At 41.7% G+C, this 12,610-nt stretch overlaps 1 protein-coding gene across 1 annotated transcript in view; it reads left to right on the forward strand.

Annotated features, from left to right (window-relative positions):
- The first annotated feature begins 9,429 nt into the window (after nucleotides 1-9,429).
- The window catches only part of LOC105477999 (solute carrier family 25 member 21), a 518,216-nt gene continuing 515,035 nt past the window's right edge, over nucleotides 9,430-12,610 (forward strand). Inside the window, exon 1 of the mRNA XM_011734941.3 lies at nucleotides 9,430-10,018. Coding sequence (XP_011733243.1) covers nucleotides 9,949-10,018 — 70 coding nt within the window. The 5' untranslated portion in view covers nucleotides 9,430-9,948. The remainder of the gene's footprint in view (nucleotides 10,019-12,610) is intronic.

A 12,610-nucleotide genomic window follows, 5' to 3' on the forward strand; every position in this document is an offset into this window, starting at 1 on the left:
AGGAACTGCGCAACACAAAAAGTGAACCCTAATGTAAACTATGAACTTTAATAATAATGTATCAATATTGATTCATTAATGTACAAAATGCACTACACTCATGCAAGATGTTAACAATAAGAGAAAACCCTATGGGGTGCAGGGGGAAATGTATATAAGAACTCTACTTTCTGCTCAATTTTGTTTTGTTTTGTTTTGTTTTTGTTTTTGAGACACGTTCTCCTTCTGTTGCCCAGGCTGGAATGCAGTGATGCAATCTTGGCTCACTGTAGCCTCGACCTCCTGGGCTCAAGAAATCCTCCCACCTCAGCCTGCCAAGAAGCTAGGACTACAGGCCTGAGCCACCATGCCCGGCTGTTTTTTGTAGTTTTAGTAGAAATGGGATTTCGCCATGTTGCCCAGGCTGGTCTTAAACTCCTGGGCTCAAGCGATCTGTCCACCTCGGCTTCCCAAAGTGCTAGAATTACATGCTGAGCCATCACGCCCAGCTTTCTGCTCAATTTTTCTGGAAACCTAAAACTTCTCTAAAAGATAAGGTCCGCTGGGCACGGTGACTCATTCCTGTAATCCCAGCACTTTGGTAGGCAGAGACGGTTGGATTGCCTGAGGTCAGGAGATCGAGACCAGCCTGGTCAACATGGCAAAGCCCCATCTCTACTAAAAATACAAAAATTAGCTGGGAGTGGTGGCAGGTGCCTGTAATCCCAGCTACTCAGAGGCTGAGACATGAGAATCGCTTGAACCAGGAGGCGGAGGTTGCAGTAAGCCCAGATAGCACCACTGTATTCCAGCCTGGGGGATAGAACAAGACTCTAAAACAAAAATAAGTAAGTAAATAAATAAATAAATAAGTAAATAAATAAAATTAGCCTGGCCTGGTGGCACAGGCCTATAGTACCAGCTACTCCAGAGGCTGAGGCGGGAGAACTGCTTGAGCCCAGGAGGCAGAGGTTGCAGTGAGCCAAGGTTGCGACATTGCACTCCAGCCTGGATGAGAGGGACACTCTGCCTCAAAAAAAAAAAAAAAAAAAAAGGAAAGTCCTATAATTTAGATTAATGAAAAAAAATCAAAATTTGTGGGATGCCTATAAAGCAGTACTTAGAATAAATTTATAGTACTAAACACCAATATTAGAAAGGAACAGCCTCAATAACCTTAGCTTCCACCTCAAGAAACTAATAAAGAACAAAATAAAATAAAGTAAATGAGGGAATGAAAATAATAATTATAAGAATAGAAATCAATATAACAGAAAACAGAAAAGCAATACAGAAAAATGAATGAAATTAAAACCTGGTTCTCTGATAATACCAATAAAATTAAGTGATCAAGAAATAAAGCAGACGTACCCAAATAAATGAAGGTTAATTTTAAAAAAGAAAAAGAAAAAAAGAAAGAAGTCTACCAATATCAGAAATTAAAGAAGTGACATCACTACAAATTCTACAGATATTAAAAGAGGAATATTATTAAAATTGTATGCCAATAAACTGGATAACTTACATGAAATGGACAAATTTCTTGCAAAGGTAAGCAAAGATACCATCTCAGCTATAGTTTAACCTTAGCCAGGTCCAAAGGCAGCTTTGGAGCATGAGTTGCAACACAGTACAGTGGTCTTCCATTATTTGCAGTTTTGCTGTACACAATTTCAGCTGCCTGCAGTCAACCGTGGTCCAAAAATATTAAACGGAAAATCCCAGAAATAAACAATTCATGAGTATTAAATTGTGTTGTTTGAGTGCATGATAAAATATTGGGCCATCCCATTCTGTCCTGCCTCAGATACGAATCATGCCTTTATCCAGCATTATCCATGATGTATATACTACCCAACCTGTCAGTCATTGCTTCTGACATCCATGCACATCATCACTGCTCGATGACCCAGAATCACCAAAAAGCAGATGATCCTCCTTCTTATGCATGGTCAGAAGGTCAGTATTAGCCTAATGCTATGTCACAATGGCTATGTCATTCACCTTCATCTTATCATGTAGGCATTTTATCATTTCACATCGTCACAAGAAGAAGGTTGAGTACAGTACAGTAAGATATTTTGAGAGAGAAAGAGGCCACATTCACATAAGTTTTATTACAGTATACGGTTGTAACTGCTTTATTTTTATTATTTTTGTTAATCTCTTACTGTGCTCCTGTGCGCAATTTTTTTTTTTTTTTTTTTTTTTTGAGATGGAGTTTCACTCTTGTTGCCTAGGCTGGAGTGCAATGGTGCGATCCCAGCTCACTGCAACCTCCGCCTCCCAGGTTCAAGCAATTCTCCTGTCTCAGCCTCCCAAGTAGCTGGGATTACAGGCATGTGCCACCATGCCCAGCTAATTTTGTATTTTCAGTAGAGATGGGGTTTTACCATGTTGGCCAGGCTGGTCTCGAATTCCTGACCTCAGGTGGTCCACCTGCCTCGGCCTCCCAAAGTGCTTAGATTACAAGCTTGAGCCACCGCGCCCAGCCTTACTTTACCCAATTTAAAAATTACACTTTATCATAGATATATATGTATAGGAAAAAAGTACTATTAGCTGTTTCAGGCATCTACTGGTGGTCTTGAAATGTATTCCTCCCAGCAGGTAAGGTTGGTGGGGGCGGGGGGGCTACTGTATTGGTCCGATCTTAAGGCAAGGAGGTCAGCATTTTGTTCCCCTTTTTATTTCAGTCAGTCATTGGCTATGGGGTTGCCTCCAGCATGGTGAAGTGGGAAATGATGACATATGTAACCTCCCAGGTAAGGTAGTGATGTGTGTGACTTCCCAAGCTTCTCTTTTGCTGAGGGCATGATATGGTTTGGCTGTGTCCCCACCCAAATCTCATCTTGAATTCTAGCTCCATAATTCCCTCATGTTGTGGGAGGGACCCACTGCTGGCAGATAACTGAATCATGGGGGCAGTTCCCCCACTCCATGCCATTCTCATGGTAGTGAATAAGTCTCATGAGATCTGATGGTTTTATAAGGGGAAACCCCTTTCGCTTTGCTGTCATGTTCTTCTCTTGTCTGCCTCCACGTGAAACATGCCTTTCACTTTCTGAGATGATTATGAGCCCTCCCCAGCCATGTGGAACTGTGAGTCCATTAAACCTCTTTTTCTTTATAAATTATCCAGTCTTGGGTATGCCTTTATCAGTGGTGTGAAAACAGACTAATAGAGGACATTTCTCTAGAAAATAAATTAACTATGAGTCCATAGCCATTAATACTCACAGCAGCTGGTATGGGCAGGCCAGCTTGGTAAAGGGATCTGGATGGAGCACCAACATCATCCACTATAATGACATTGAGACCTTTCTGATAAGAAGAAATCAGCTGGTCATGGTGACTCATGCCTGTAATCCTAGCACTTTGGGAGGCCAAGGCTGGTGGATCACCTGAGGTCAGGAGTTCGAGACCAGCCTGGCCAACATGGTGAAACCCCGTCTCTAGTAAAAATACAAAAATTAGCCGGGCATCATGGCATATGCCTGTAATCCTAGCTACTTGGGAGGTTGAGGCAGAATTGCTTGAGCCCGGGAGGCAGAGGTTGCAGTGAGCGAGATCATGCCATTGCACTCCAGCCTGCGGGACAGAGTGAGACTCCATCTCAAAAAACAAACAAAAACAACAAAAAAGAAGAAATTAGTCATGGGAAGGGCCAAGAGAAGAATATTCCTGGCAAATAAACATCAAATGCAAAATCCATGAGGCAGAACGAGGTTGAAATATTCAAATTCAGAAAGAAAACCATTGTGTTTGGATCAGAGGCAAAATAGTATGAGATAAAGACATAGAAATGAGCCGTTCATACAGAGCCCTGAAAGGACGGTTATAAGTTTGATTTGGTATTTAGGGCAACTGAAGGCCTTTGGAGAATTTTTGTTGTTGTTGTTTGTTTGTAAAGACAGGGTTTCACAATGTTGCCCAGGCTAGTGTTGAACTTCTGGTCTCAAATGATCTGCCCCCACTTGGCCTCCCAAAGTGCTGGATGAGCTACTATGCCCTTTGGAGGATTTTTAAACAAGGTACTGTCATAATCTACTACATGTTAAAAAATATGCTGATTATTGGCTGGGCATGATGGCTTATGCCTGTAATCCCAGCACTTCAGGAGGCTGAGACGGGTGGATCACTTGAAGTCAGGAGTACAAGACCAGCCTGGCCAACTTGGTGAAACCCCATCTCTACTAAAAATACAAAAATTAGCTGGGTGTGGTAGTGGGTGCCTATAATCCCAGCTACTGGGGAGAATCGCTTGAACCTGAGGCGGAAGTTGCAGTGAGCCAAGTTTGCACCACTGCACTCCAGCCTGGGGGACAGAGTGAGACTCCGTCTCAAAAAAGAAAAAAAAACAAAACGCTGAATACTGAGTGGGGACAATAAGGGCCAGGAGAATAATTAGGAAACAATTCCAGTAGTCCAGGTGAAAAATATTATGGCTGGAACAAAGGTGGTTGCAATGGAGATAGAAGTGAACAAAATCAAGATATATTTGAAGGTAAAGTTTACAGGGTATACTGTTGGGCTAGATGTGGAGAGAAGAAAATCAGGCATGAGTACTAGGTTTTTGGCTAGAACTATTTGATGGATAGTGATGCCATTTTCAGAAATAGGAAATATATGGGGAAAAAAGGATTTGGGGTTCAGCATCAAAAGTTCTGTTAAACTTAAGCTATCTCTTTTTCTTTTCCTTTTTATTTTTTGAGAAAGAGTCTAGCTCTGTTGCCCAGGCTAGAGTGTAGTGGCTCTCACTGCAAGCTTTGCCTCCCAGGTTCATGTCATTCTCCTGCCTCAGCCCCAAGTACTGGGACTATGGGCACCCACCACCACCCCCGACTAATTTTTTGTATTTTTAGTAGAGACGGGGTTTATACCGTGTCTTGATCTCCTGACCTCGTGATCTGCCCGCCTACGGCCTCCCAAAATGCTGGGATTACAGGCGTGAGCCACAGCGCCCGGCCTCTTTTCTTTTTTTTTAGAGACAGGGTCTCTCTGTTGCCCAGGCTAGAGTGCAGTGGCGCTATAATAGTCATAGTTCTCTGCAGCCTTGAACTCTTTTCCTCAAGGGATCCTTCTGCTGCATGGGGTGGGAAGCCATTGCGCTGGGGCAAACTATCTTTTTTTTTTTGATACCCAAGTAAAGATGTAACATAAATAATTGTATATATAATTCTGGAGATTCAGGGATGTTGGTTATTTCCATGGCTGGAAATAAGAATGGCGGAGTCATCAGCGTATAAAAATTACTTTTAACTAAGGCCCTGGATGAGATTCCCTGAGAAGAGAATCTGGATAAACAAAAGAAGAGAGTACATACCCAACCTCTGGAGCACTCCAATAGAGATTAGGTATAGGAGGAGGAAAACAGAAAAAAACAAGATCAGACCACACAGGAGTAAGAAATCCAGGAAAGTGAGGTATCATAGAAGCCAAGAGAAGGAAGTTGTTGTTGTTGTTGTTTTGAGACAAGAGGTTTGCTCTTGTTTTCCAGGCTGGAGTGCAATGGCACGATCTCGGCTCACCACAACCTCTGCCTCCCAGGTTCGAGCAATTCTCCTGCCTCAGCCTCCCGAGTAGCTGGGATTACAGGCATGCGCCATCACACCTGGCTAATTTTGTATTTTTAGTAGGGACGGGGTTTGTCCATGTTGGTCAGGCTGGTCTGGAACTCCAGACCTCAGGTGATCCACCCGTCGTCTCGGCCTCCCAAAGTGCTAGGATTACAGATGTGAGCCACCGTGCCCAGCCCTTTGATTTTGACACAATCAGAAAAGAAAGTTTTTAAACAAAGGGTGGTCAGGTTTTTTTCTTTTCTTTTCTTTTCTTTTTAAATGTTGCTGGAAAGTTAAATGATACCAGAGAAGTGACCTTTGGAACACTTGGCAATGTTTGGAGACATTTTTGGTTATCATAATCAGGAGCGAGTTGCTACTGGCATCTATTGGATTGAGGTCAGGGATGCTGCTAAATATCCAACAATGCACAGAACAGCCTCCCTCAACAAAAAGTTATCTGTCAACAGTTCTTTGGTCTGACTTAGAAAATTCATGCTGGCCAGGGCTCAGACCCAACATTTGGAAGGTCAATTTGGGAGGATGGCTTGAGTTCAGGAGTTCATGATTAGCCTAGGCAACTTGGTGAGATGCCATCACTATTAGATTTTTTTGTTGTTGTTGTTGTTTTGTTGTTGTTGTTTTAAAATAACAACAAGCCGAGCCCGGGCCTGGTGTCTCATGCCTGCAATCCCAGAATTTTGGGAGGCTGAGACTGGTGGATAACTTGAGGCCAGGAGTTTGAAACCAGCTTGACCAACATGGTGAAACTCCTTCTGTACTAAAAACACAAAAATTAGCCAGGCGTCGTGGTGTGCACCTGTAATCCCATGTACTCAGGGGCCTGAGGAGAATCGCTTGAACCCGGGAGGCAGAGGTTAAAGTGAACTGAGATAGCGCCATAGAACTCCAGCCTGGGCAACAGGATGAGACTCCATCTCACAAAACAACAATAACAGCAACAACAACAAACTCCCCAAAATAGTAGCTTAATAATATAGCCTAATCATAAACATAATAAATATAGCCTAATGTCATATGTCTAATAATAAACATAGCGTGGCTGGTCCTGGTGTGACTCACACCTGTAATCCCAGCACCTTGGGAGGCATATATGGGAAAATTGCTTCAGCCCAGCAGTTCCAGATCAGCCTGGGCAACACAGAAAGAACTTGTCTCTACAAAAGATTATTTTAAAAATTAAAACAAAACAAAAAAAACCCATAGCATACCAAATAGAGGGCTCCTAAATTATACTTAGGTTCAAATTAATACCTCAGCCAAATACTGTGTTATTTTGGGGAAGTTACTTAATCTCAGTGCCAGTTTCCTCCTTTGTAAAACAGGAATGAGACAATGGATTACAAAATGCTTATTAGCCCAGTGCCTGGGAGAAGGTATAGTCAATGAACGTTGTGATTACAATTGACTAGATAGGCTGAATATGGCCTGAAGGTAGCAGATTGCTCTTTACTTTTCTAGAACCTCCCCTATTCTCCCCAAACAACCCAATTATCTTTTAATATGTTCTTTCTAATCTGATATGAAACAAGAAATCAGATATCCACCGTTTAAAAAATTGGTTCTAACATTAGTTTTAAATGGATTTCTGCATGTTGACGGCTTAGAGGTTTTATTAACTCCTAGATTCCCAGTAATGTTCCTGAACGGTTTTTTTAGCCACTTGACAAATGATAGGGAAGTCAATAATTTAATCATGTAATTATCAACCAAGATCAGCTAAATAAATCAATAATTTAAAAAATATAATCTTCATACTTTAGCAGTTTTGCCCCATTAGGATATCACATCATTATTCAAAATAATAATAGAACAATGTGATAGAGGCTAGGGAATCTGAAATAGGTCAAGTAAATATTACCATTTTTTCTCAGCACTAAATCTTCCAGCATTCCAATATTGGCCATGAGCAAATTTAGCTGCAGATGAGATTTACATTCTATTATCAGAGCGTTTAGCAGAGTGTTTAGCACAGTGAGTACTCGTTGGCTCTGTCTTCACTCTTGTTGACTCCCAACCTCTAGAATGTTCTCATGCCTAGGCCCCATATCCTCTAGTATTCTAGAGGTATAGGACTGGATTATATGTGATATCAAGTCTTGCTTTTTTCACTCAAAGATATTTCTTCTAGTCCAGAGAGGTTAAAAAGAGGAAGTAACTTTTTAACAAGGATAACTGGGAGTTCTCTAACTGAATCCATAGGGCTTTTTAGAGGTTGGGTTTTAGTGAGATACAAGCTTGCTCCCACCTACCCTGGATAAGATCTTCAGAGGGGAAGACACTCATGGAAATAATTATGTCAAAAGGTTGTCTTTAAATCTTGACCTGAAAGTATTATTGCATTTCCTGGATAATGTAGGGAAGGCAAAAATTTACTTACAAGGTGGATCTCCTCCATTAGACTGTAAGTGCCATGGGGGAGGGATTTGTAGTGATATTGTCAGTATCTAGGCAAGTGCTAACACTTAGTGAGCTCTCAGTGTAGAATTTGGTTCAGTGTGTGCATTGAGGTTTAATAGTTGTGACCAAATTTTTAAAAACTTAAAAAAAATGGAATTAATTTGTGGGGCTATTTGTGTGACAGACTGTAGTTTGTTTAGCCTTTGGTTAATATTTAAATCCACAATCTACTGCTATCAAAAGAAGGAATCCTGCGATGGAATCCCAGCTATACTATTACTCCAGAGGGATCTTGGAAAACTAAATTTCTGCTTTGAAAAATGAGGAAAACATTTTCTATGAGCTCTGAAATTGTTTCTATGCCTAATATATAACAGGTTCTCAGTATTTGTTGAATAAGTGATTCTATATTGCACTCAAGATTCCATATTTAATTAGTAAAAGTCTGAAAGATATTGCTCAAAAGCCTTTATTCTATCAAGTTAGCAAAATTTCTGCAAACTATTTCTTGGTAAACATTTTCAAACTTAGCAGTTTTAATCAAATATTTAATGAAATGAAAAACTTCATTTTTGTGTATCTGATCACATAAGCAGCAAGTCTCCCCAATTCCTCAAGCACTTTAAATAATTTTGCCAGATATCACTGATCAACTTTTAATGACTCAGCCTAAGAAATAAAAAATCAAGTATGAGACCAAATTATTGCACTTGGTACATTAGAAATCACATAAATTGAACTATACTAATTGCTGATATTCAACGGTTTTTGACCTCCAAAAATGGCAATTTTTATATGGCTCACACTAAATATGTTTAGCATTAAATAATGTGTTTTAAGAAATATTACAATAGGGCTTCTAAAGCCTCCCAGTTCTCTGTTTTACTCTTATCATCTCCTGTCTGTTAGGGGTGTGGCAGGTATTTTTGGAGAATTTCACAATCTTATATCTCTCCTACATAAAATAGGCAACTTGTAGTTTAAAAAGAGTATAAATTAGTAGTTTTGTTTTGGTAACTATTCTAAGGTGCTAGTACCAATAACCAAACCTTTTATAGAGAGAATACACTGTAAGTTCCTTAATGTTCCTCAATTGTTTAGGTCAGTGGTTCACAACCTTTAACGTTCATGACAACCAACAGAGAACTTGTTTCTGGGCCCTATCCCCAGACATTCTGATTCAGTTTAGGTCGGGGTGGGGCCCACCAATTTGACTTCCTAACAAATTCACAAATTATGCTACTGCTGTGGGTACTAAAACCACTTTTAAGAACCACTGATCTGGGTATAGAAGAAACTATTTATAAGCAGGCTTTTTCTTCTTTTGGTCCTTAGGTAAATAAAATTCAAGTTGATGAGGTATGATTTTTACCTTAAATCAAAACCATTTTTGGTAAAGTACTACCTTAGCTCTATTGTAAGGTAAGTGTAAATTAGATTTGCTTTGACTTAGCTGCTACAGACCACAATTACAGGATAACTAACTGAGGAATTTATTCACTTGTCCCTTCTTTTGAACCTCACTGTGCTCTGGCATGCCAGGAGGTGCAACGGTCGTCCCAGCTTTGCACTTGGCGCTCCAGGCCTGGGTCATTTCACTTGAGTTATCAGAGGCAGCGCGTCCAGTTTGACAAACTCTGCCGGAGGCTCCTGATAGAGAAGGGCGTGGGCGCCAATCTAGGAGACAAAGCCTGACTCGTTGCGAAGAGCCAACCCAACCCCATCCCCGAGTCTTATTTCCAGGGACATTTTCGGAGCCGAGGGCGCCTCTGCAAGAGCACTGCTGACAGGTTCCGACTCGCGGGAGATCGCGCGACGAATCTGCGCCTCGAACCCTCGCTTTCCAGCAGTCGCCGGATTGCTGCCCCACAGGGAGCCAACCCGCCCGAGGACCAGCCCAGCAGGGGCTCTCTGGATTCGTAGGCTGTGCAGGCGGCGAGCTCGCCCACACATCTCAGCCCACTCCCTCGTCCTCCTCCCGGCGAAGATGTCCGCCAAGCCTGAAGTCGGCTTAGTGCGCGAGGCTTCTCGGCAGATCGTGGCCGGTGGTTCTGCAGGTAAGGCTACCCCGCCCTGCCCCGCCGGAGGCTAGTTGCTTTCCCCACCGCGTGTCCTGAAAACGTTTCCCAGATAGGTCTCCCTACTGAAGTTCCGCCGTCTTCCTCAACATTCCGCGCTCCCAGAGCAGTGCCTGAGCCCCTGGAGGCGCGAGAGCAAAGGAGGCCGGGAGCTAACGGCGAGTACCGGGTGCCCCAAGTAGTGTTGCCTCGGCGTCCGCGCCGGCCGCTCTCGGGTTCCCGGCATTCTCCGTTCCTAGCGTGTAAAGCAAGTGGGAGAGTCCCAAGGGCAGCTACTTTGAGGCGGTCTTTTTGTCTTGCAAGCTATTTTACTTGAAAATGAACCAGTTCGGTCTGACTTAGTTTTATCAATTGTAGAGTCTTTCTTCAAGCTCGCGAATCTTATATAAATCCTGCCTTCCTCATCAAAGTACTTACAGGACTCCACAGGACTTCTTATTGCATACTGTGCTTGCTTGGGGATATTCGTGCCTTAAATAAAGATATTTAAATTAAATGCGTATGTGACACACATAAACACCTTTGATATAATGGGCTCACGTTAATTTACAGAGTTATGCTGTGGGGAAAAAGTAAACCTTTAGGAAAAAATGTTGTAATTTCGGAAATACTTTTAAATGTAGCTGGAGAAAGTTACTAACCACGAGATGTGTTATGTGCAAGTATTTTAAAGCTATTTTAAAATATAAATTATGCTTTGGTTTAAAATTTAATCTTACAGTCATGCATTTTTATTATAAATATATAATTAAAATAATTGCCATAATTGGCTCATCACCAGAAAACATTTTATAAATCTAGCCCTTCTTTCAATAAATTATATTATGGTAACTCTAATAAATCATGTTAAAGCAATGACTAGAAGATGTTTAATGTTTAACTTCGACTAGTAAAAGTTACTGTATTTTCAAACAAATTTGGACTTTTTGTAAGGGACTACTGCAAATTATGACTGGTTATCATTATGTCATCACCTACTTGCATCTCAGGAGTACCATAAGCAGCCACGTGTGTCACTCACAATCTGTACACTTTCTTAAAGATGATATTTCATCAATATCACATTAGAACCATTCATTTCTTACAGAAAATTGTAAAATCAATCCCCCTTCCCCTTCCCCTTCCTTTCTTTGAGATGGAGTCTCGCTCTGTTGCCCAGACTGGAAGGCACCGGAGCTGGAGTGCAGTGGCGCGATCTCAACTCGCTGCACCCTCTGCCTCCCGGGTCCACCTGAGTAGCTGGAATTACCGATGCGCGTCACCACGCCGGCTATTTTTTAAAATCTTTTTTTGTAGAGATGGTCTTTCGCCATGTTGCCCAGACTGGTCTCAACCTCCCGGGCTCAAGTGATCCTCCCACTGCAGCCTCCCGAGTAGCTGGGACTACAGGAACCCACCACCATGCCCGTCTAATTTTTGGGGGGAGGTAGGGGAAGGGTATATATTTTTTTTGGTGGAGACAGGGTTTCACCATGTTGCCCAGGCTGGTCTCCAACGCCTGGGTTCAAGCAATCTGACCCCCTTGACCTCCCAAAGTGATGGGACTACAGGCGTGAGCCACCACCCATTATTTTAATAGCAGTGGCCCCACTGCTTGCTCTTTCAGTTTTCCAATTGTGATGATGAATTTGCACCAATTTATTTACCGTTTTTGGTAAAATTCCACAATGCCTAAGGTTCTGTCTTCTGAACCTGACTCGTTGGCTTGTAGTCTGTGACCCTGATCAAAGAAAACTCAGCTCGTCCAAAGAGAAAATGAGGCCAATTGATTAACATCCTAAGCTAAGACTAATGACTCATAAGCACCTGTATGCTAATTTATATGATCATACTAGGTATTAGGCACACCTAAACTCAAAGAATGTTAAAAGTAGATCAAACTCGGCCAGGCATGGTGCCTCACGCCTGTAATCCCAGCACTTTAGGAGGCCGAGGCAGGCGGATCACGAGGTCAAGAAATCGAGACCAACCTCCCCAACATGGTGAAACCTCGTTTCTACTAAAAATACAAAAATCAGGTGGGCGTGGTGGTGCACGCCTGTAGTCCCAGCTACTCCGGAGGCTGAGGCAGGAGAATGGCGTAAACCCGGGAGGCGGAGCTTGCAGTGAGCTGAGATCCGGCCACTGCACTCCATCCCGGGCGACAGAGCGAGACTCCGTCTCAAAAAAAAAAAAAAAAAAAAAAAAAAAGTAGATCAAACTCTAATCTTACTTGCGCTGTTCTGAGTGATAAGTACTTGGCATAAATATGTGTGATTCCGTCATATATTCTTATAAATGTAACTAATACAAATGCAAGTTAGGATATTTATAAGATAAATTAAAAATAGCAGCAAAGTTGATTTACATAGTTAATACTATGGAGTTATTAATACATGATTAGAGTAATTTATACTTTCATAATAGTAAAAAAGAATTATATTTTCTTTTACTTGGCCAAAAACATTTTCATAAAACTTTATTGATACATGTGGGCTAATTGTATTATATATACTTGGTCAAGGGCCAGATAGAAATCAATACACAAGAGAGGAAGAATTTTAGTAAAAACAGAAAATGCATTAGAATCTC

This window comes from Macaca nemestrina, chromosome 7 (genome assembly GCF_043159975.1).
Source record: "Macaca nemestrina isolate mMacNem1 chromosome 7, mMacNem.hap1, whole genome shotgun sequence".
Classification (NCBI taxonomy): Eukaryota; Metazoa; Chordata; class Mammalia; order Primates; family Cercopithecidae; genus Macaca; species Macaca nemestrina.